The following is a 24,549-nucleotide window of genomic DNA, read 5'->3' as shown; positions in this document are numbered from 1 at the left end:
AATATCCTCTCACAGAACAGATGGACAAAAACCATAGAAAACAAACTCACCCCACGTCTCTGTCCAGCATAGTGCCGGGGTGGAAAGGGGGGAAAGTGCTACCGTTGGGGGGCTCCTTGGGGGAGTACAGCTTGAATGACTTGGAGGAACAGCCTGTAAGAGAGGTGAAGAAAGAATTAAAACAAACAGCATGTTTCATTTGTATTTAATTGGTTCACAATTAAGATAGTAAATTAGACAAAAACACAGATTGACATTTCAATCCTGGTACTATCTGCTGTATTTGCTAATCCATAAACTTAAGGCTTGACACTGTAAACCTCTCCACACCTTGTGTACGATAAATAGCCCTCAATAATAAGGTCTGAGAAGGGCCATAAATGATAGAATATGGTACCAGACGAAGTAGTTACATTACAGTGGTACTCCTTCTGATAGTTACTCACTTTTAAAGTGACACTTGCAAATAATGATCGTGTGAGGTTGAAAGCACATGCAGCCTGAACTGGCCAGCATGGCCCAGTTTCAGTTGGCTGCACACATTCACAGTTCATCGGCAGTAATACACCAATCTTGTTTCATAAAGACACAAAACAAGCCTCTTGTAAACAATGTGCTCCTAAATACACTCTTGTATAGAAACTACCGGCCTCCATCTACCAAGTATAAAACGCCACAAACGGACTGACTAACACTCACTATTCACAATCAGCCAAAAAAACAAACAGACTCCTGAATCCCTCTCTCACAGTCCTATCCAACCCTTGTTCTACTCTAATTGCCCAGCTCTCATATAAAGGCCATCCAGGCGTGCCGCCCTCTAGGTCACGACCCCTGCCGTCACCATGGTGAAGCTCCGCCTCATTAATGTCTCTCCGTCTTGTCTCTGCATATTTAACGTATCTCTGACAGTGTGTGTATGTATGAAAGAGATATGTGGAGATACGGGCTGAGAGAGATGAGCTTCAATTGCACTAAAAGGATGTTTCCAGAGTAAATTGTGATTTGAGAGCACAGCAGAGATGTGAAAAACATTACTATTTTTAAGCTAAGACATTAATGAATAAAACCAGCATCTCCTAAGGGAGAAGGGGTTACACAACATCCACGTGATTTTGCTGAATTCGGTTGATGACTTTACTCTAACACATACATGAAAATAACCACACAGACTCTATTGAGATGGACAGCATGTCCACCACAACTAACCTTAGAGGACACAACAGACACCAAGAGTGATCAAGTTATCATTGTATGCAGGTTCTTACTGTAACTTGGCCACGTCATAGTTTTTAAACCCTATAGGTCAAAACCCACCTATGACGAGCATCCAAAACAAGATTTGCACCATCTACGTGGCTAAAACCTCCATCCATGTAAAATCCCTGGCTTCACTTTGAGCCAAAACAACTTGTTTACTGTGTGAGGCCGCACTGCCCCGCTATGGGCTGCATGCACCATCAGAGGAAAACAAATGGCTTTGATGAATAAATAAATAAATAAATAAATAAATAATCGATGGTTATGTGTCCATTAGTTGTTGAGAGCTCCATTAGCTCCTCTCCCCTCCTGTTAGCGGTTAATGACAGGCGGTCACAATCACATCAGCTGGACTCCACTTCCTCCACCGGGAATCGTGCTCCTCTCTCCCCTACAAGCGGGCACAGTGCATCACACACACATTATACGTGTTTTTATCCGCCCGGCTCAAAGTGACGGTCAGCCCACCTCACAAGCAATCTCTGCTCAAAAGTTGACCAACACGGATGTTCACTCGACAAACACACTGATCTCCAAACACAAAAATCAGCGCAGCATTGTTCTGGTTTTGGGACTCCACCATGATTTCCAGAGGAAATATGGACCATAGCTCTGTTACACATCACTATTTACAAAAGCTACGTTAGCAGACTTTTCACAAAACCCAACAATAATAAGATATCAGAATGCCCTTTTTGCCACATCCGTGCAACGGTCAGTTCATAACTTATATTAGTCAAAGAACATCTGACGTGGAGTTGTCGGCTTACAAAGGCAATTAGAGGCAGCAAGCGCATAATGCTAACACTTAGCTATTAGCCAGGCTACAAAGATAAACCGATGCTATCAGGACGCGAGTATAACCCGCAACATGCACTTATTCCAACACACCGGGACAAATAACAGGAGACCAACAACATCAACATGATCCAACATCCAGCCGTTGTCTGTGTACAACACTGCCCCGCAGGCCCGCAGGGTTAGCTGCGGTTAGCTAGCTACGGCTAGCTAGCCAGAAAAACTGTTGGTAAGCGTTAGCCGTCTTGCTAACGCCTTAGCGTTAAATCCCTTTCCAGCGATAAAGCCACCGAAATAAGACGAGAAACCGCAACCGCGCTCGCTCCCCAATCGCCACGAAGTCGCCACAGCGGCTGGACTTTGCAACCGAGGCGAGCGTGGGGGGGAAAGTGGCCGTTTACCTGAGAGAAGTGCAATCGGTAAATTGATGTTTACAGATCCGCGATGGTGGACCGTATCTACGCTCCGTGCGTAAAGACGGATAGGCCCGCTGGACGGCGGTTGGCCGGACGCGACGTACCAGCAACGATGCGTCCCTGCGAGCAGGATCAACGGAGAAAGAAAGATCCCAACAAAACCGCGAGACCGAAACGGAATAAAGTGTAAATTGCGGGAGTCGGTCGGCTATGTTTTGTCCCGCATGAGGCCTTGTTAGTGGGCTGGAGCCTGCTGTGGGTTTACATACGGACCCAGATGAGCCCTTTGTTCACGGGAGGACATGAACAATAGCTGTAGGCCCTCCTCCTCTCCCTCCGCAATGCATTTGCTCCTCTATCCTCTGCCCAGCACCGCCAGTCGCCCTCTCCCCCTTCTCCTCCCCCCTACTAATGCACAACTGCATATGAAGGTTGTCTGGTAAGCATTTTTTCCCCCTTCTTTTGCTTTCCTCCTCCCTGCATCCCGTCCCTTCCTTGTAACTGACACGGATGAGAATTGGCCCAATGCAGCCGACTGGAAGTGTTTGTGTGTGGGAAATAAACATCATGCTGACTGCATAGTGTTTTTGGTGTTTTCCCCATTTCGTGCAAATCCGCTTGCTGCAACAGAACTGAACTGAGGCAGCGACAAGCAAAGACCACTTGCTTGTCATGTGGACTATATGCAGAGTGACGCATACATACGATGCATCGGCCCAATAAGTCCAAAGTAGATTGAGATCTGAAAAATTCTATTTCATCTGTGGATAACATACTTATTTGCTATTAATGATGTCTTCATGTTTGCACACGGAACTGTCTCCGAGGTAGACCAGTAAACCCATTACCATATGCCTCTTCACACACACACACACACACACACACACACACACACACACACACACTAAACCAAAAGGGAGAATCCCATAGGCCTCTAAATCTGCTTAAATCGCCTCAATTTACAATATCAGATATTCAGATCACAGCTAGCGAAGACTTGCCCATGTGGTTGGGACAAGTCATATTAGTTCAGTAGTTTTACAAATATTTATGCAAGTGTTTGTCATAATATTTGCTAATTTATTGCACATTATTTAAGAATGGCTTCGACTCCTAAAACAGTTTTGACAGGGGCTCTCGTATCAAAGCCTAAAAAATATTTTCTTTCAAAGACAAAAGTACTTTCACCCGCCTCAATTATTTAGCGACGCTGCAGCCAAACGCTCGAACGTGGTTGTGATTTATACACTGCCCATGTACGCAGCGAGTGAAAACACAATGTACCATCAATGATTTATTCACAAATTAAGCTGCTCTTGGGAGACGCGCTGTGGAAACATTTCCCGGGCTTTCACAGAAGCTGCTGCGCGTGTAACAACAGCACTGATGGGTAAAATGATTAGAAACCTGGTTGAATATTATTTTGGATCTGGTTGAAGCATTTAAGGCATAATTTAAAATGATACAACCCATAGAAAAGGCTGCATACATAAATGTACATGAAAGTCTTACTCAAATTAAGACGTTTTTATTCCTTTCCGATGGACCTCGCACAACTTTTACCACCAAATTGATGAAATTGAAAATGAACATAATAAATTCAAATGCTCATTTTAACCTCAATCATGTCCTTCCTATATCTGTCAGTCCAGTGATGTACTCTTAAGTACGGTCTAATCATGGGTCTAGTAATCAAACAGTTTTCTCCAGCCTCCATATCGGACACGTTGAAGCAGGCGTTATGGTGTTTCATTGTGGAGGTGTTTTTCACATTTGTCATACCAGAGAGTGTCACTTTATTCTGACCAATTCTGCAGATCTTTTCAAGTCTGGCTGTGCAATCTCGGAACGGAACTTCCCTGAGTTTTGCGAAAGAAGCCCACAGCTCAAAAGGCGGACCCCCTTCGCCGACTCTTCTCCTGGTCGAGACCCCGAGTATGGTGCCGTGCCCAGAACCAACGGGATCTGCTGCTGGAAGGCCCGCCTCTCACACGACCAGCAACAAAGACGCCTGATGGCTTACAGTTTATGTATTCTGCTTGGACCATGTTAAGCTTGTAACATGAGCACTTCACAGCTCGCGAGGCTCCTGTCAGTCTTTTGGCAGCATGGGGGGGGGGGTCGTCAGTAGTGGCTTAAGAGTGTCTGTTGCGGGTGACTTATGTGGATTTGCCTATCTTACGTTCGCGGGGCCCCTGTAGTCATGGCAACACAAGCAGTCACAACTGGAGCACAGCTAAGAACCATCCATGGAAATGGACACACAAGGGTTAATCCTGTGTGTGTGTCTGTGTGTGTGTGTGTGTGTGTGTGTGTGTGTGTCTAAAAAGCTTGCCCATTGAAATGGTACATGACGGGGTTAATCCCCACTGCATGTGTGGCAGGGTGATGGAGAAGAGGTGGGGGTGGGAGGTGTCAGGATAAGGCTTGAAGGGCTTACACACACCGTCTCCTTTGCTCTCAGGCATAGGGGAGGCCTTATCTTCAACCAGCAAGTCTCACACAACACACACACACACATCACCATCCAGCCTCATTTTTCAACGTGCAGTAACACATTTACACCTAAAGCCATCAGTTCATGTACAATAAGTGATCAAAGCTGCGGCGTGCAGGGGCTTAATATAAACTCCCTGTAGTGCCGCGTGTCATGTTTTCACTAAGCGCACGCTTAAAACCTCAAATGCAACTTGTTTAATTCACCTTCGTCAAAGCAACGACCTCGGTTTAGTTTGGTTATTGCTGAATACGCTACGACAAAAGTCAACAGGAAAAAAAAGGCCAGAAAGAGAGACTTACCTCCCTCAGTTACAAGCTGTTCTGACATCGCCATTTCGTCCCCCACAAATGCACTTTCACAGCTACATGCTGATCCAACTCAAAGGCTTGGTCTCTGTTTTCATGCCTCTCCCTCTCTCTGATATCTCCCATGTCCAGACTGTCAGGCTCAGGGGCACGAGGAGGGGGGGCGGATGCCTACAGTCAGTGTGTGTGTGCGCGCGAGTAGTGTGCACATTTGTGCGCGCGCTTATGCACGGGTCGCCTGTGTAAGTGCAAAAAGTGTGCGGCCTGCCACTTCCACTCGTGGTCAACAGGAAACTGAGCGCCACACGCATCTGCCGGAGTTCTGATAACAACCGTCACAGTCTCGCCCCCCCACCCGTCCCCCCCGTCATCGCCGCCTTCATCACTGATCTGGAGGCAGCCTGGTGTCACTGTGGGTGTAGCCACCGCCCTCACGGAACTGATCTGAGCTCAAAGATGAGATTTAACTGCTAATGAGTGGGACATCCGCCCCCCCCCCCACCCCCACAAAGGAATGAAAACAAAACCACTCCTGTTTTTCACAGATTGCACACTGCATTTCTTTCCCCGAGTGTAATACAAAGGCTGCAAGTTCAAGGCATTTCACTACTTTTTTAGTATTTCACATCACCAGCACAGGAAGAGCCTTTGCCTTCATGTGGAAGCTAGTTAAATAACCAACGTATTGGATGGGATGGAGGGAGAGAGATCTCTCTGTACAATTCAGCTCTTCAAAAGCACAAGATCTGGATGAAACAATCTCGAGTCGGAATCATACGCACTCTCCTGCAGAGGTACAAGTACTACTCTACGCTTCCATTATACTTCTCCATTCTCCAGCATTGGAGTCGGAGACCGTAACAAAACTTAAACTGGTCAAGAAGGTCGGCCTCTTCATTAGATTAGAACGGGACAGTCTGGAAAAGGTGGTAGAGGGGAGGACCCTGAAGATATTACTATCCATTGTGGATAACCAGGACCACCGAGCACCTTTTCCTACAGACTCATCCAGTTAATTTCATTCAATATTATTCCATCTTCTTTGTTTATATTGTGGATTTCTTACTATTTCTTCACTTGCGTATATAAAGTCTGCTGCAGCAAAATCATTTCCCTTTGCAGTATTAATAAAGTCATTATTTACCCATTGATCTCTAGTTCACTGAATTTGAAGGACTACTCTTTGATGAAGATGATGCACTGGTACAAGTTAATACTGCTGCTCACTCATAAATAAATAGAAGAGTTGGACCGTGACAATGTACGGTGGGACGATGCAATTTTACCGTCAGGGTCTTCACATAACAGAATAATCAAAGCTGCTATGCAAATGATGCATTGTATAAGTGAAAAACTGTATGCAAATGCGGCCATTGTCATTCTGCACAAAGGGACAATTCTCCGTTTGATTTGCAGTCTTCACTGAGCATCCTGACGAGGGGCAGGAAATTAGAACTGACCTACAATCAGAGGCCGTCCTGTGACGGCAGCGCCCTCTGGCGGCGTTTGTTTTCTCTCCTCTCGCTCGCCGAGTGAGTTCCCTGCTCTGGGTTTTCTCTGGCAGGCGAACAGACACACTGCAACTAGAGAAGTTCAGCAGCGAGCTCGTCACACGGCAGCGGAGGCCAAAAGGTGACGGGATGAAGAGGTGGAGAGAAAACGAGGCCCTGCTGCGTTTGTCATTCGTGTATCTGGGATTCATTAAAACACTTGTTAAGGATCTACATTATTAGCCATCAACCTCACCCCCTTCTCACTGGCAATATGCCAGTACTGTGTGTGTGTGTGGAGGGGGGGTTCAGAAGTGTGCGGCGGCTGGTTCCAGCTGACAGCTGTGTGAAGGGAGATGACAGTGCCCTGATGCCGAGTGCTCTGTTCTGTTCTCTGGGAGCCATTTTGTCTGTCTCTGATCTCAGAGTCAGGTCCCCCCCCCCCCCCTCCAGCCACACACACACACACACACACACACCTCAGCCAATCATATCGCTGCTCAGCCTTGCAGAAAACACAGAATCTCTCTCTCTCTCTCTCTCTCTCTCTCTCTCTCTCTCTCTCTCTCTCTCCCCTCTCACTCTTAATCCTCATCTCTCCTCAGTAGCTGCTCACTCCCTCGTCACACCCTCCTCCTCCTTATCCTCCTCCTCTGGCTCCCTTGTTGTGCAACCCGTTTCTAAACAGCTCAGCCTTTGTGCGTTTTTGTCTGTTGCCATTTCAGCCCGGCTGCAGTCTTTACTCATTTTCCTCCAATCAGGGACACCATGTGACTCTCTGCATGAGAGGGCACAGTCCCTTCCCCCTTCTCTCCTCCCTCCCGCTCTCCGTCCCTCCTTACTCCCCCTCCCCTCCCCATCATCCAGCCAGCCAGCCAGCAGGGCAACATACGCTAGCAATCAGGCGAGTCAAAGAGAGTGAGGGAGTGAGGGGAGGGGGTGAGGAAGGATGAAGGTATATACAGTGAAACAGTGTGCAGGGAGTGACGCGTGTGTGTGTGTGTGTGTGTGTGTGTTGGGGGGGGGTGGTATAGAAGATCAGAGCACATCCCCACACTCTGCTCAACTGTTTATGTCATCCACATGTTGGGGCCCATGCTGCGTGTACACACACACACACACACACACACACTCTGAGCCCACACAAGAAGGGGGAGGATCCTTCAGCGTCAAACACGGCTCTGGAATGTAAACATGAGAGCGGGGGAGAGGGGGGATGACCACAGAGAGACTTTATGGTTTTATATTATATACTATTTTCTGTCATTATCGAGCCTCACTCAAGGGGGATGATCGTGGAAAGGAACCCTGTTAGGGGTCAAGCTTCGGGTTCATTCGAAGTTGAAGTGAATGGAAGGGATTGTTCCATATTTGGAGGCGTTGGTTTTTAGTTAAGTCATGTTGTATAGGTGAAGGCCTTCTCGCCATACACAGCGTACCAGGCCTCAGAGTTTTACGTTATAAAAGAGGGAGTAAATGAAAGAATTGTTTCATTGATCTTTGAAAAAGGTACAAATCTTACTTGTGTTACGTTTCTTTAGGTTATTGGCTCGCTGAGTTTAAATCTCAGGCTCTGCTCCCCTTTAGGTTGTAAAGGGAAAACAACTTTGGGAATTGGGAATCCGCATCAAGCGGAATAGACTGAGGCGAAAAGCAAACGGGGGAAACACCAGAGAGAACAATATCGGAGCAAAAAGTGGAGCGCGCGCGCGAGAATGCGGTCACGGTGTCTTTTTGGAAATTTCCATGACCACGTTGATTAAGCATGCAATCTGACCACAAGATAGCTGGAGTCTCCTTCTAAACAGACGCACTGTGCTGCACGGGCTGGTTTAACGGCTGGGGGGGGGGGCAGCGTTTGCCTTCATAGCACGGGGCGCTGGGCACAGATTGAAGACACACGCACATTTAACACAGTTACACCCCCGGCCCCCCAGCTTCCCTGGGCCTTTTTGCGCTCAGGACAAATTGTAAACGGGTGTGTAAAGAGTTTGTCTGGTTTGATCACGTTGCCAATATCATGGACCACTCCATCATCCGTGCAGTCATCTACAAGCAACGCCGTCTCTTAACTTGCTTTCCGCTGGAAACTGCCAAACATGGGACCAGTTAGTGTTTCCATCCTCCTGCTGATTGAAGTAGAGACGGCAGCAGCGAGGTCATCGGATACTGGATGTGGTGTCGGCTACATTTCTATATGCACATCCTGGCTGTTTGAGGGTAAACCACAGCGGCCACTGCGGCCTGGTGGCCAGGAGAGAGGAGGCCACGTCAGGGTGATTCACCCCGCCTGCGCACACACGCAGGCTCATACATACTCACATACTCATGTTGCCGTCAGTTCTGAATAAATCCACCCTGATTGTTATTAGATTTTTAGCTATGAGATTATTTTTCTTGACTCACACATCCTAATCAGGAATGCGACATAAATCGCTGAAACACTTATTGCCTGAGGCTCAGGGGCGCAGGCTTTATCGCTACACCTTGATTCTTCTTCTTCTTCTTCTTCCTCCGCTGTTTGATTAAAGCTAATAAAGGGAGAAGAATTCTCAGCACTCAGCACCGAAACAAAACAGTTCAGGGACTGCGGGGAGTTCCTCAGCCTTCGCAGGCGGCGAACGAGTCGCGCTGCTCTCAATACGGTGGTCTATAAGACGGATATTACTCCCCGCAGGTCGCTCTCTGTGGCTCAGCTCCCAGAAGCCCCGGGGGGCTGTTACTCAACTTTAACTGATTTTGTTACAAAATAGTGACAAGCAGACTCAGACTGCAGAGTTGTGTTGTTGTAAAGTTTCCGATCTAGACAAGTGAGGCCTGAAATGAAACCGTTTGATGGTCTGTTTGATTGCCAGCGGTGGGTCAGGAGAGGACGGGGGGGGGGGACGAGATGTGATCAAAAGCAGCCGCAATAGACGAATAGTCACGCTTGGGATTGTAACATTGGAGACAAGGTCAGCACCTCTCACGGAAGGACTCATTGACCGTCCATGAAGGGAAAAGAGAATTGAAACTAAAGGCCATTACATCACTCAGATTGCAGTTACATCGATAGGGATGCTAGAATAATGTGGCACCTAAGAGCCAAACAGATGTGGTGTTGCTGCAGACATAACTGCTGTCGGAATGAGAGGTGTCTGACTGTGATTTGCCCTTTATTCATCCTAAATGATCGACTCCTGTGTGAGCAGGAGAAACATCAAGCACATTAATAGCACTGCAGAATCAATCATGCAAGCCTTTGGTCAGAGCCGGCGACCTTTGCCCTTTAAATGTCAAACTTTGATCCATCTTTTTTTTCAGCTAGTAGTACGTCTTCAGAAGCGGCCCGTTTTTTGACACTGTGGAAAAGTGAGTGTAACATCTGTGACGACTTTAAAAGAGCTCTGTTGCAGTCGGAGATCGGCAGCAAGAAAAAAATAAAGCTAACTGGCGGAGGAGGAGAAGTAGAAGCATTCGTGGTGCCATAGCAACAACTTCATGCCCAGATGTTCATACCACCGACAAAGATCTTTTTCTTTTAAAGACAACAACCAGTAAAAGAAAAGCACTTTGTTATCGAAAGAAGACTGAAGAAGAGAAGAAAAAGTTGAACTAAAAGAAGACTACTGGTTGATCCATCTATTCCAGTATTTTCCTTGCTCTCCATCCTCTCAGCCGTCACAGAGGGCGACCTCCCATGAGCCTTTGCACACGGGGCCCCAGGGCCCCCGGGGCAGCTCTGTCCCTGCCTCTCTCTGCCCCAGTAACGCCACGGCTGCACTCTCCAACCAAAATACAACTAAAACAACAACAACAACAACCAGAAAAAGTCAGCAGCTGCAGCAGCAGCAGCAACGGCGGCGGCGAGGCTGTCGTTAACGGCAACCATCACCACGGCAGCTACTTACCGGGACACGCGCAGCCGCCCACGGACATCTTCTCACATGTCTGGTGTGGATCCGATCAGAATGATGGCTGTGGTTTTGGTATCCACGCTCTCTTCTCCTTTCTCCTCTTTCTCACCAGTCACTGCTGCCGCCACTGAGGCTGCTCACATGAGCGTCTGTTATCCCCACTGTTCACACACACACACAGACACACACACCACCAGGGAGGGAGGGAGGGAGGGAGGAGAGAGAGCGCGACGACGAGGGAGGGAAAAAGAGAGAGACGGGAAGAAGAGGTTAAAGAAAAGAGCACAAAGGATCGGATTCTCTCAGTTGTAGCTGTTCACTGTGAATCACACCGTGCATGTGTGTGTGTGCGTCTGTAAGAGAGTGTGTGTTTTATTTGTGTGTGCTACAGAGTGAGAGGGATTCTGTTCTTGCCTCTGCTCTGCCCTCATCAGCCCCACAAATTACAGCTCAGGTGGGAGGAGAAAGAGGGAGAGAGAGAGAACGAGGGCTGTCAAAGTGACCTGAGAGGCAGATTTGAGAGAATAACAACCATGTGATGTGGGTCCTTTTTTCTCCTTTAAATATGTAGAGGCTGTTTTTCACCACTGCTGCTAAAATGACACAGACGCACACTAAAGAACACGCACGCGCGCGCGCAAAGTGCACTAGGAAGGTTTAAATGATCTTTGGGAAATGGCTGTGTGCGTGCGGCTGTGTGCGTGTGTTGCAGCCGTCTGAGTGGCTTGTTACCATCCAGCGAAGGTCTTCTACGCGGCAGGGAGGGCAGGGGGGGGCAGGGAAAAGGAGCAGGGAAAAGGGAGAAGGGGAGAGGAGGAGGCGATTGACGTGCCTCAGCGCTCGCCTCCCTTTCTCACCCGTTCCCTCACTCGCTCCGTTAGTCTTTCTGTCTGCAGTATGCCACACAGTGTTGCTCTCTCGCGTCACTCATCTTCCAATCTACTGGACCGTTTATCTCTCCTGCCCTCCTCCCCTCTGCCCAGCTCCTTCCTTCCTTCCTCCCTATGTGTCGCTCTCCTCCCTATGTGACCCTCTCCCGCCCGCTGTCTTCATCCTGCTGTCATCTGCCTTCCATCACTATGTCATTTCTGTCAGACGCACAAGTTTGTGTGTTTGTGTGTGTCTGTGTGAGTGTCGCCAGCTGACTTGAACACGAGTTGGTTTTCTGTCCATTCCACAAACTGTACATCGTCCTGCTGCTGTAAATACTGCTGTAACTTCCTCTTAGACTAATCACTGCTGGAAATAGTCTGGAATCAATGCTGTATTTACTGTTTGCAGGACGTCTCTGGAAGCTACAGTCCAGCTGTTTAAGGAAAGGAAAGAGTCATTTTGTTGACGACAACATTTTGTGCCACAGACGGTGAAGGGAAAGACATACCAACACACCGATTGTTTTGTTTTTGACAGTAATAAAAGTGCAGCATTAAGTTTCCGTAGCTTCAGTAAACAACATCATGGACAACTTTCTTTCCTTTGTACATGCAATGAAAAAAGTCAAGTCTCATATGCATTATAAAAATGCAAAGGTTGAATATCCTGTAAACAATTAGATTAGGCTGTAAAATAATACTTATTTCTAACTAAACGCCTTGCTCTCCTTGCACAATTCCTAGAATGTAAATAGTGTTTCTATTTGTGACAGTCACAGTAAAATAAATGAAGAGGTGCACAACTAAGCATCCAGACTGCTTGCGCTTAACTACCACTCGACTGCATCCTTTTCTGGTTCATATTCGCCCTCCACTACAGTGAGGATGAGCTAAGATTTATCTTGTAAACCAGTGGTTTCCAAGATAATCACAGTGATCACAAGATAAAGCTGAGGAGTCATACGATGGTTGTATTAGGAGTTTGACATTTTTGGGGAAATAGTTTTTCCTTGTGAAACTATGGATAATATCAGCGGTTGAAAGAGTTGGTGACTTATGCTTCAAACACATGCGACTGGTGCTTTTCACAGCAGCCACTTGGACAAATCCTTGAAGGTAAACACAGGTTTAATTAATAACATTAATTATGGTCCTGGACCCGTGGGGGGTAATGGCCCCTGAGGAACATTTACAAATATTTTGCAATCTTCAAACCGTTTAAAAAAGGTCACGACCCGAGCTGAGCCTTCAGCTCACATGGTCACACCTCAAGAGAGTATGTGTATTACAGTACACACACAATACAGACGGCTAAATGTAGGATTTTAGTCATTCTGTACAGTTTTCCTCCAAAAACGACATGGCAGTTTTGTTAAGATGGCTCTGTATATGCAACACAAGTCTGCAGAGATCGCCTCCTCCAGGGATTTCTGTTTCGCTTTTTTAAAGACACTTGCTCTTTGTCTCCCTCCTTCCCTTCCTAACCCTCTGTCTCATTAGGCAGCATTGAGGAGGAGTGAGGAGGAGAGTGGTAAGCCAATCAGAGAGGGGAAGAAAGAGCAGAGGAAGGAGGGAGAAGGAGAGAGACAGGGAGGTTGGAGGAGGAAGAGGGCAGCGATGAAAAGAGAGAGAGGAAAAGAGAGGGCGACGGATGGATGGATGGATGGATGGATGGATGGAGGGCGGGAGGGAGGGAGAAAGAGAGAATAAATAGCTCTGGCGCACTCGTCCCCCATTACCCCGGGAGGGCACTGTCGCCATGGCAATGTGGCAGAAAAAGGATAGCACCAGCATGATGAGCTTGTAGACACACACACACGTTTGCAAATGAAAACTGTGATTCACACATATATCTGCCCACATTATCGGATTCATAGAGACGGTTTGACGAGTTCATACTTTTGAACAAATGTGTGCAGAAAACACACCGTCTTTCACCTCACCATAATTACGTCTGTACACAAACACAAACACACAACAACATTTTGCCAGTTAACAGATAGTCAAAGCCCACATAACAGTCAAATAGCGGACACGCAAAGGCCACAGAAGGAAACACAGATAGCGCAAACAAACAGGAAGGCGGCGAAAAGGCACCAGAGAAGAAAATGGAGAAGAGGAAAGAATTTTGAGGAGCGAATCAAAAATCAGTCGCCTTTATTATTTATTCGTACGCTCCTTGATTCATGTGCATATTCATAACCCTAATTAAATCCGGAAGGGCAGTTTTATGGTTGATTTAAACATAACTCTGAACTACTTGTGAAATTTCGAGTCACACTCCTGATCTGCGACCTGTCACAACTGCACAACACAGTTCAGTTCTCAGGCCATTAATGTTAAAGGATTCCTGCTGTGCCAACACACTTGCTATGCTCACTACAAACAGGCTTGTTTCATTAATGAACCTTCAGTAAAGTAAAATCTGGCAATTTGGGGACTAATGGAAAACGCTTCTGTAAAAACGTCGCCTCCGCGGAGTAAAAGTCAGTAGACTGAAGTTAAAAATCGCTGCGCGTCGATGTCGTGCCTTTGTTGCAGCACACTTCATCTTGAAAAGTTGTTTGGATGGCAAACGTGGCGGTTAATTAGCTTGAGAACATCGTATGCGCATCGAGCCTGAGGGCACAGCAGAGAATGAGGGGGACTGTTCTGAGACTGCCAGCTCTGTGTAAACGCTTATGTAAGGGACAATCTGCATCCTGTTTCTCTCTGCTACATTATTGATGCAGGCTTCTGTTACCACGTGTAACACAAGTGTGTTTGTGTGCGCACGTGCCCAGCCAACGTCCACGCCATGAAGGTCTCTGGCTCTCACCTTTGAATGTGTGTGGGAAGGGATGGTCTCCTCCAGCGGATGTCAGTCTCTCTCTCTCCTCTGTGCATGCGTTGTTGTTGTTGTTCTTTCTTTGCCACCTCTCTTCTGCCCCACTTGTATTGATATAAATCCCCCTCCTCCTCCTCTTCTTTCTCTCTCAGGCCTTCATTTCCCACCAACAGATGTTCTCGGCACTATGTGGGAGGACATTCCTCTTCTCTGCTCTGAAAGCTTGAAAAAAAGAAAAAAAAGGAGGCTTACATCAAGTAAGAAAAAAATCCAAAGAGCATGATGGCAACACTGCTTCCGCCTGCGTGTCCTGCTGCACTCTTCTGAGACGGTGTCGAGTTAAAGATCAGATTGCTTTTGCCTTTTTAAAACGCAGCGTTACACAATATCTGAAAGGTCATTGAAGTACGCACGCAAAACAAATGACTGGGCAGCACAGACGACTGCAGGTCGTATAGACAAATGCTCACACACACACACACAAAGCAGCAGGTGTGAGGGAGGCAGAGCGAGGAACGCATATGCATGACTCCCCAGACCTCATGGGTTCTTTAAAAATGCAAACATGCCAAAGAGCAGCGTGGGAGTCATCCTGTAGGTCAAGAGTGAGGAAGGGATGACAGGCAGCTCTGAAGAGCTGAAGGGAATTAGGAACAAATGTCTGTTTACGAGGCGACTGAGTGACTTTTACATTTCAAACTAAAAGCACTGGCCCAAGTGGGGGAAATGGGGCCCGCGGAAGGAGGGCGGGTCAAATCTACGTATGTGTATGTGCAGAGGCCACGTACCAACCAACATGGTGACTGGAGTAAGCTGACCCACTTACACACAACTCCCCTCTCCTGAGCGCACACACACACACACACACACACACACTTAGAAATGCCCCTGCACGCTCCTGAACTAACTCGCACCTCACCCGCTGCAGACTGGAGGATGCTTTGGCCCCATTTCAGACAGTAATATGCTAAGAGTTGAGGGAGATGAAGCCGTAGGTGGCGCGTGTGTGTGCGTGTTTGTGCGTGTGTATGTGTGTGTGTGTGTGGCGGGGATGAAGAGAGTTGGAGCAACGGTACAGAAGAAAATGTGGGCCTAAGGGCAAAAGCAAAGAAAACACAAAAAGGGGAAACAAATAGAGGTCACTGAGCAGATGTATGGAAGCTAGGACGGGTTCACACCAGCTGGCTGCCTGCATCACGACGAATGAACAGAGAGTCTGCGGTGCCTTGTCAAAGCGCGTGTCTGTGAACATATTTCTCTCCCGACTAATCTAGTGCAGCCGATGACTCGGTGTCCCGCCGTGACATTCAGCAGAAAGGTCATCTCCTCGCCGGTATGCACGAGATAACGGGCCAGACACATCCACAGCCCTCCACAGACAAACAGCGAGATGATACAAGATAACGTCGCATAAAACCAAGAGGCCGTGAACCTGAATTTGATTAAGAAACTATTTCATTCAGATATGATAATGTCTGATTGGCATACATTGCAGATATGCGGCTCGCATGGGGCAACCAGATCCCTGGGAATTAACTCATTCACAACGTCAGAGGGCTCGTTGAAGAGCAGAAAGTCGGAGCAGAAGTTAATGGGAAATGTTTAATGTCACCACCACCTGGTGGAGAAACTAAATCACGGAAAGGAAGCTTTACTACACACAGAACATACAGTGTGTGATTAGTCATTAGAGTTTTAAATACCGTAATCAATTTATTCGTACATATTGGTTGCTTGCTGCTTTTTAAGTATTCAGAATGGTAAATACAGCTCCTACCAAACAAAGGCAATGCCTTACAGGTCGTCTACATTTCCATCATCCCCTCTGACATGCGAACAAGTGTAAACTAGAACAATAACTTGTTTTCTTCATGTGGGAATCTAGAATCCATTGAACCTCCGGATCGCTCAATGAAGTTCCCCACTGCTCTAAAACTGAGACTAAAACACAATTTACTTTTATTTAATTCATGACACTTAGCTTGCGAGGCTAATGCAACCCTCGCTTTATACAGAGCCGCTTTGAGGGACACGATACTCATTCTGAGTTAGAAGAGAAGCTTCATACTACTCTCCCGTGTGCACAAATAATCACACGCCTGAGCAGTCATTTAGCTTAGCGTAAAGACTAGAACTCATTGAGTTTTAATCATGTCATGAGTGTTGGCTGGGATTGGAGGAAATAGCCATTTGAGATGTTATGACTTTAGATTGCATTCCACAGAAGCAGATGTTTAAACCACTGCTGCTCACCCTCACCTGGTTACGGTGTGGCTGGAGATATGCGACAAACTTTATGTCAGTTGGTTAGGTCGGACTGGTCTGACTGGATTCATTTAAATGAAATAAAACACAAGCGGTGAACACATTTAAACGTGTCCAAATATTATGATCTTGTGTGTTCAGGGGAATGAACATTTAAATGAACACAAAGTCTTAAAGCCGGACCTCTGTGGGTGGAACAGGCTATAAACAATGTTGTTAGTCTCCGACAGCAAACCACGCCAAGGTGGAGGATGTGCGCACACATCAATCGGCAAAGTCAACACATAAATATTGCAATCTCTAAACTGGAAGATAATCTCTATTTGTTCTGTGACGAGGCAAGCGACAGGGAGCAGACACACTCTTTGCTTTGCTTTACGAGAAACCACCGTAGGACCGATTCCAGTAAAGCTGCACATTATCACCTCTACCATTCTATCATTAACTTAATAGGTTTATTTCACATGGTTTTCCAAATTTTACATACACCATACAAGTGCAGTTTTTTAACACTGCACGTAATTTATTAGTACAGTTGACTATGCAAGATTTGTAAATGACAGGTATATAACCCACGCGATACTGTATTTCAATAATTGCTGTACTGTCATTTTGACACAAGATGTCACTGCTGTGCAATAAAGAATATTCTAATTAAAATGAGAAAATCCTGTCAGAAACTGTACTAGCATAAATGCTAATTCATATGACATTGTGATAATAACATGATATATAGAAGCAGCAAATAATATGTTAATTAAATGCATCAATTGTCACAGATATATATGTACACACTATATTTTTTGACCGAACAAATGAACAAATAATGAAAATCAAAAACAGTAATGTTCCACTAAGTATTTTCAGCAATGTGGAGCAACTTTTAAAGAGAAATAAATCGACCACGAGGAAAACGTCTAGCGGACCTTGGATCTGATATCTACTCATTTCCGCATCTTTACTAAAGGAAATGTGGATGCGAATCTGATCCCAGATCGGTGCTTTTCGCGCGCTTCGATTCTGTGACCACGTGTCTCTCTCTGGCCTGCCGGCGGACCATGTGGAGCGGCAAGATGGCGGCGCGGTGGAGGGGGGAAGACGGGGATTTAAATGCCGGCAACAGCAACTTTCTGGCCAGCAGCGCTACCAATGAGGTACCGGTTTGCTAATATTAGCTAAAAGACATTAATATAACTGAACGCGAACGGGTTTACGCGCTTTATCAGGGTGAGCGCGAGGCCACATGCGTGCATCCCGACACGTGGCTGATACACGCTTGTAGTACTACCTCCCCGACCCGAGGTACTAGTACTACTACCCCGACCCTGGCGACCCGAGGTAGTACTATTATCCCGACCTGAGTTAGTACTATTATCCCGACCTAAGATAGTATTACTATCCCGACCCAAGGTAGTATTACTATCCCGACCCAAAGTAGTATTAGTTACTAGTATCCCGACCCGAGGTAGTACTACTTCCACGACCGAGGTACTTGTACTACCCCGGCCTGATGTTTGGGCTCGTGCAACCGGGTGCATATGAACATTCAATCGATTAGTTCACGCGCTTCTCAATCGTCACTGACTTACACGTGAAAGCTGACGCAGAGACCGGTTCACTTCCTGTGTAGTACAGGGTGTCCCCTCGTAGTACAGGATGTCCCTGCTCACCGGCCTTTGACTCCTCTCCAACTAGTCGTAAATTTGACAATTAACAGATTTAATTCGGTCTGTTTCCGGGAAGACGCAGTCGGCTGTCACCCCTCTCAATGTGTCTCCTAGTACACTTCTGTCTCGAGTAAAGGTGTTGCACCTCGAGGGACAGGGTTAGTGACACGTTTACATAATGTCATTCTCGGCTTTGAGAAGACAGCTGTTTTATGCTCTTAAGGAATCAGTGGAGTGAGATCTCATTCACCGGTTCCACCTTTCCAGATGTTGGATGGTTTTCATTGGCTGTCATTCATTTCTCATGATAGTAGACCAAATATCTTTGGTTTGATAGTGTAGCTCTGACAACATATCACATGTAAATATACAAACTATGTAAGGTCATAATCTACATTTTTCACAATTTTCTTTTAGTTGAATAACATTTTTTTGTTCATATGAATACATTTGTAGCACGATAGTTTCATTTAAAACACTATAAAAATGTTTTATCAATGCATTTTTCTATTACTAAAACCTTAAGAGGCCGATAATCAGTATGGTGGTCCTCCTCCAGTTAACTGCACAAACATGACAATTGTGATTAACCTCATAGTATTTTATGTATATAATATAGTGATCAATGAGGCTACATACCGTAAGACAGGTGACAGCATTAGTGATTAACGTCATAGTATTTAATATCTATGATATAGTGATCCATGAGGCTGCAGTTGTATATGTGACATTATTAGTGCTTAACATAGTATTTAATCTATAATGCAGGGATCAATGATGCTACAGCTAGATGGGTGAACTCTTACATTTTCAAACAATGAAATAAATAGAAACATTTTTAAGCATATGGAAGCAGCTGACCAGGCATTATATAGCTTAGAGAAATACACAATAATTCACATATGGAAAATATTTATTTATTATTATAAAAATGTCGGGTCTTCAGAGATTCTTTGAAGCTGAAGTCAAGCTGCCGGTTTAGCGTCTCGATGACGGTCCTCATGTCCTTTAATTAAAACATCGTTAGTTTTAATGCACAATGATAGACAATAACAAGCCTGGCACACTGGACACTATGGAAGCCAATTTCTGCCACAAAGAAAAAGGTTAGAACGTTAAATGGTGACTTAGATATGGCTCCTTGCAACTGGTTGTTGACATCACCACGGTCACAGAGAGGCGTCCTTTGTGTTTTAACAATGGGAAGAACCGGGAGTCTGAATATCTTGCCCACTTTACCTTGTAAACTGTGAACTGTAAAAGTTCTACGGACACTTGTCCCCACTCGCTCCACACCTCATAACAAACGTGGAGGGGCAGGGACGTCTGACGGACAGAACACAAGTCCACGTGATTATTGAGAAAAGGCCACTGTGCCCCCCCACCGTCCCCCCAGTGTCGACCGGACCATCCGCGCAGCACCCCTCTATGATTTTTTTAATGGTTTGGACAAATGTGTGTGTGTTTCTGTGTCTGCAGTTGGCCCTGAGCAGAGTGGGAGGCGTGGAGATGGACACCCAGTCCTGCATCGATCACTCAATCCTGGCCATTTTTGAAGACTCCGCCGTCTCGTCAGAGGTCAGACTTAAATCACAACTTTGCCTAAATTAGCAGTTTTAAAAGACACCGTCTTTCCTTTTGTTGTGGAGTGAGTTTCAACACTTCGCACACGTTGGTACAATATTTAAAATCTGTGTGAAATAATATAAACCTTGTGCTCCTTTTTAGTATAAGATTGGAGCGGAGGAAGAGAGTGAGACTCTGCTGTCGGCCCTGACCGAGATGCTGGACAGCGTGGAGGACGACGACAGAACTCTGTCTCCCTTTGACACCCTGCCAGACACCAAGCTCCTCGCCCACCCACAGGGCAGGGACCCCTCAGCGGTGGGTCCACACACAGGATCAAGAGGCACAAGCTTGAAGGGACTTATTTGGAAATAAATCTTCAGAGACATTTCCTCGTGGTTATGATGTTCAACTAAGCACATTTGTATATAATTATTCCATTATTAATATTTCTGCGGTTTCATGTCTCTCTTCTTTTCAGGAACCATCCGTTGCTGACAGACTTAGACCAAGATCCAAATCGCCAAACGTAACGTTCACAATGAAGATCGATGGAGCCAAAGATCAGAGCAAAATGGAGAGAAACGGCCCTCCTCAGCGGTCCAAACGCAGAAGTAAAAACCTTTTCCTCGGAAACAAGAAAGAGGAGACTGACATCGAGGTTTTCACCTCGACTTCTCTCGTCAACCTGGTGAAGCTCATGCACCCGTACTGCCTGAAGCTGCACGTCGAAGAGGACGGGGACGATGAACTGAGGAGTGGGCATGCGTTATTCTCTCAGGAGGAGGTGTGGAAGTACGAGAGACCCCGAGAGGAGTGCGATGAAGAGATAAACGTTGTGTCTGACGATGAGGTAACGGTGACGGATACAAGGGAGGAAGAAGAGCGAGCGGAAAACGGAGCTAATGACGTCTCTTTGAAGAGTGTGCTGCTGAATGGAAACTCATCCGGAGCTCCACCATCCAGAGAGAAGAAAAGGGTGAGCTTTGGCCCCGTTCAAGTGGCGCCACTCGAATCAACAGAAGTGGGACTGAACGAGAGAAATGTAACAACTGGGCACACGAGCGGAGCTGCGTCGGTTCCACGCCAAACGCTGTCCTCAGAAACGAGCAGCGACCCGGTGGCGGTCCCGTCTCTCAAAAGGGAGACGAAGGCCAAGTCCCTCAGCCTCCAACAGTACAGACAGCTGCGCCAAAAGAGAAACCCTCTGGTGGAGAAACAGGGGAACTACACCACCATGTGGCCCTGCGTTTCTGAGCCCCCCACGGAGTTGACCCCCATCCTCTGCTTACAGGGAACAAACGGCTGCGGGTCAAAGGCGGCCCACCGTCACCCCGATGGTAGAGGAAGCGGTGCCGATCAGCCGCTTCTATCTCAAACTCCAGGTCACGTGACGCGATCCGTCCCTGCTGCGCCTGGGCGGCGCCCCCAGGGCCCCGAACCACCCACTCACCCGCGGCTCGGAGGACTGAAGCGCTCAAGGAGCGAATCCAAAATCCTTTCGTCTGCCGGGTCGCAGCCAGACGTCACGGCTAAGCCAAATGAGGCCGCGCCTGAAAGCAAGAGGGGTTCACTAAAGAAACCATCGCTGTGCAGTAGTGATCCCCCGAATCCCGTCCTCCTCCCCCTGTCAGTTAGCCGAACGACATCGCCAACCACTGACTCCTCCTCCTCAAAGTCCAAAGTGGAGCTCCTCAACAGGGACTTCGACCACGACAGCACCAGACACTTCCCAGGAATCCAAAATGAATCCTCTGGGAAGCCGTCCTCCTCCGGGCATCCGCCCGAGGTGATGTTGGTAAACCAGTGCCGCACCACCCGGTTCCAGGAAATGGAGGACCGGCTCACTGAGAGGGCTTCAGCTGTCCCTGCAGCACCTGCAGCGCTGTGCGCAGCCTCAAAACAAATCGACGCTGCCTCAGGGGACAAGAAGCTGCAGCCTCAAAGATGCAGTCCGATCCCGACTAAAGAAGAAGAGCCAAAGACGTCCTCAGGTCCAACACTGTGTGCGTCCCTCCCTGCTACCGCAGATGCTCCCACACCAGCGGACGGGTCGGGGTCGGAGGTCCGCCCCCCTGGTTTCCTTGTCCAGAGCACAGCCACTGACTCTGGTAAGCTGTTGACAATTGTTTATTTGACTTGAGACACGTTGACGATCCTTACTGGTAAAGAAACAGCATCTCACGTCTCGTTTGTTCTTCTACTCCAGGGATCGAAGCGCTGGACCTGACCAGCCTGCTGGAGCGGTTTGAGGAAACGCAGGGTGAGCAATGATAACGCCGTGGTGTCAGATGCTGATGTTCCTTCCTCGGCTGACCTCTTTTTATTCCTCCCCCTCCAGCTAAAGAGGAGAGAGTGTGCGAGAACGAGGCGGAGCCCAAACCCGCTCCTTTGCGGTCAAACTTGCAAACAGACGATCCTTTGGACAGAACTATCGCTGCAGCAACGCGGAAAACCTCTACAGAAGCATTTGAGCCTTTTAGCACTTCGGAAGCCTCCGGGGATCCAGAGACGCTCGGGAGGCCTCGGCCTCCTCACGCGCTGGAGGGTGCGGAGATCCCAGAGCCCCTCGGCACTGAAATCATCCTCAGCACTCGACCAGATCTGCCAGCGAGACGCAGAAATCCTCCGGCCAAGGCCATCCAGATAATCGAGCCCCGTCCCCTCCCGTCCCGGAAGACTCACACAAGCCTCCCCGCTGCTCTCCTCTCTGCTCACGCGTATTCCTCCGTGTCCTCCGATCACGATTACTGTGGGTCGGCGGGGCGCTCGCTTACCGGAGCCTCTGTATCCAACGGTGTGTGTTTGACCTCTGGCGACCTGAAGGGGACGACCTGCGGCTACGCTGCCGCTGCCGAATGTGAGAGACGGACCTCCGGCAGTGAGGCCGGCGTCGGAGCCGTTGATAACGCCGCGGGGCTACGGCATCTTTCCGAGCGGCTCAAGACCAGATCGGAGACGAGCCCGTGCGCGGCCGTCGGCCGCTCGGACGCCGCTTCCGCTGAGCCGGCCTGCGTTTGTGCCGCTGGAGACGAGACGGCGCCATCCGCTCCTCCCACACCTACGCCCAGCCCCCCCCGCAGGAGTAGGGGGAGGAATCGGTATCGGAGAAGATCTCCTTGTTCCGACTCCAGCTCCCGCTCGTCCTCCTCCTCCTCGTCCCCCTGCAGCTCTGCATCTCCGTCCCCAAAAAGACAAAAGTAATCATCGTCTGCTGTTTTGCGCGTTCGTCTTTTTGTTTTTCTTCTTTTCTTCGTTTCTGCTTCCGTTTCTTGATTCTCGTTTTCCTTCCAGGAACCGCCACAAGCGCTCAGAGAGCAGCTCGTCCTCGTCCTCGTCTCCCTCGCGCTCCGCTTCCTGCTGCCGGCGTCGGCGCTACAAATGGTCTTACTCCAGATCGAGGACGAGCAGGTCCAGGTCCAGATCCTGGTCCCGGACCCGGTCCTCTTCCAGATCTCGATCTCCCTCCCCGTTGGTTTGCCGCACACAATGGACAGATGTTTGCAGGTCAGTTTCTGTCGGAGTTTTCCATTCAAAAAAAAAATTACGGTGTACAAAAATATGTTTATCTTGCATCTCTTTCTGGCTCTACGGAGTTCATGACCTTGACCTCTGACTCCTTCTTCCTCTGACTCCTCCCCCTGCAGCAGCAGAGAGTCCAGGAAGCTCAGGAGAGAGCACGAGATCAGGATTCAGAAACTCAAAGCCATAGTGAGTGAAATATCGCTGCCACCCGTTTGTGTTGTTGTGAGCGGCGAGTAGTGACTGATGATGAAAATCCTGTCGCGCAGGACGAGCGCAGGGTGGTGTACGTGGGCCGCATCCGCAGGTCGATGACACACAACGAGCTGCGGGAGCGCTTCGCTCAGTTCGGAGACGTGGAGTGTGTGTCGCTTCACTTCAGGGATAGAGGGTGAGGGTCCACGATCGGAAACGGACGTCATAATGTTTTTGCCGTTCATCCGTAGATGTCGGTTGTTTAAGTCCCTCCCCCCTCTGATTCCCGCAGTGACCACTACGCCTTTGTCACATTCTACAACATGGACGACGCTTTCGCGGCTATCGATAATGGCGGGAAGCTACGGAAGCCGGATGAGCTGCCGTTTGACATCTGCTTCGGTGGAAGGCGACAGTTCTGTAACACCCACTACGCCGACCTAGGTGAGACTCAAAAAAAGGTTGAACCAGGAGTAGGTATTTCTTGCAGAATGTGAATTAATTGATTCAAATTAAACGCGGGAAAGCGGCTAAAGAAAGTGTGTATTATTAACGTTAACGTAAATGTCCATTTCAGACGCAAACAGAGACGCAGAGTCGGCTCCCGCCAAGAGCCGGTCGGAGGACCTCGACTTCGATTCGTTGCTGAAACAGGCGCAGAGAGGATTAAAGAGTTAGCAGAGCAACGACAAGACAGCAAAGACTAAAGCGGGTTTTTTTCTTTAATCTCTGAGCTTGATGCTCGCACTTATGTAGCATATTCTTTTATCTTCTTTTATTTAAAGTTTTGACTCTTAACACGCATGCAGTTTCTAATGTGTTATGTATGTAAATGAATTACTGTTTATTTGACTACAACTTATCAGTGGAACCCACCAAAGAGCTTTGTTCCATTTTCCAACATACAAGTTGTGAATATTTGTGTGTGTGTGTATATATGTATATATAATAAAAAAATGCTCTAAAATAA

At 47.6% G+C, this 24,549-nt stretch overlaps 2 protein-coding genes across 5 annotated transcripts in view; one reads left to right on the top strand and one right to left on the bottom strand.

Moving 5' to 3' along the window:
- ldb1b (LIM-domain binding 1b) overlaps positions 1-18,477 on the bottom strand; it is a 24,156-nt gene extending 5,679 nt beyond the window's left edge. Inside the window, exons 1-4 of one of the 4 annotated variants that reach the window (XM_078108885.1) lie at positions 18,219-18,477; positions 14,356-14,586; positions 10,660-10,826; positions 51-153 (exon numbers count right to left, since the gene is read on the bottom strand). In XM_078108885.1, coding sequence (XP_077965011.1) covers positions 51-153; positions 10,660-10,687 — 131 coding nt within the window. In that variant the 5' untranslated portion in view covers positions 10,688-10,826; positions 14,356-14,586; positions 18,219-18,477. Of the gene's footprint in view, positions 1-50; positions 154-2,459; positions 3,004-5,273; positions 5,574-10,659; positions 11,093-14,355; positions 14,587-18,218 lie in introns of those variants that run through there. The other 3 variants (XM_078108886.1, XM_040186230.2, XM_040186231.2) reach the window with 3 other exon arrangements.
- Positions 17,674-24,549, top strand: LOC120824985 (uncharacterized). Its single transcript, XM_040186228.2, has 11 exons — positions 17,674-17,783; positions 19,776-19,874; positions 20,025-20,180; positions 20,344-21,973; positions 22,072-22,125; positions 22,204-23,062; positions 23,157-23,369; positions 23,510-23,573; positions 23,654-23,775; positions 23,872-24,023; positions 24,157-24,549. Exons 1-11 carry the CDS (start codon positions 17,688-17,690, stop codon positions 24,255-24,257), a joined length of 3,546 nt encoding a protein of 1,181 aa, XP_040042162.2. The 5' UTR covers positions 17,674-17,687; the 3' UTR covers positions 24,258-24,549.

Source organism: Gasterosteus aculeatus, chromosome 9, assembly GCF_964276395.1.
Source record: "Gasterosteus aculeatus chromosome 9, fGasAcu3.hap1.1, whole genome shotgun sequence".
In the NCBI taxonomy this organism is placed as follows: domain Eukaryota; kingdom Metazoa; phylum Chordata; class Actinopteri; order Perciformes; family Gasterosteidae; genus Gasterosteus; species Gasterosteus aculeatus.
This window is presented reverse-complemented; position numbering and strand designations above follow the sequence as displayed.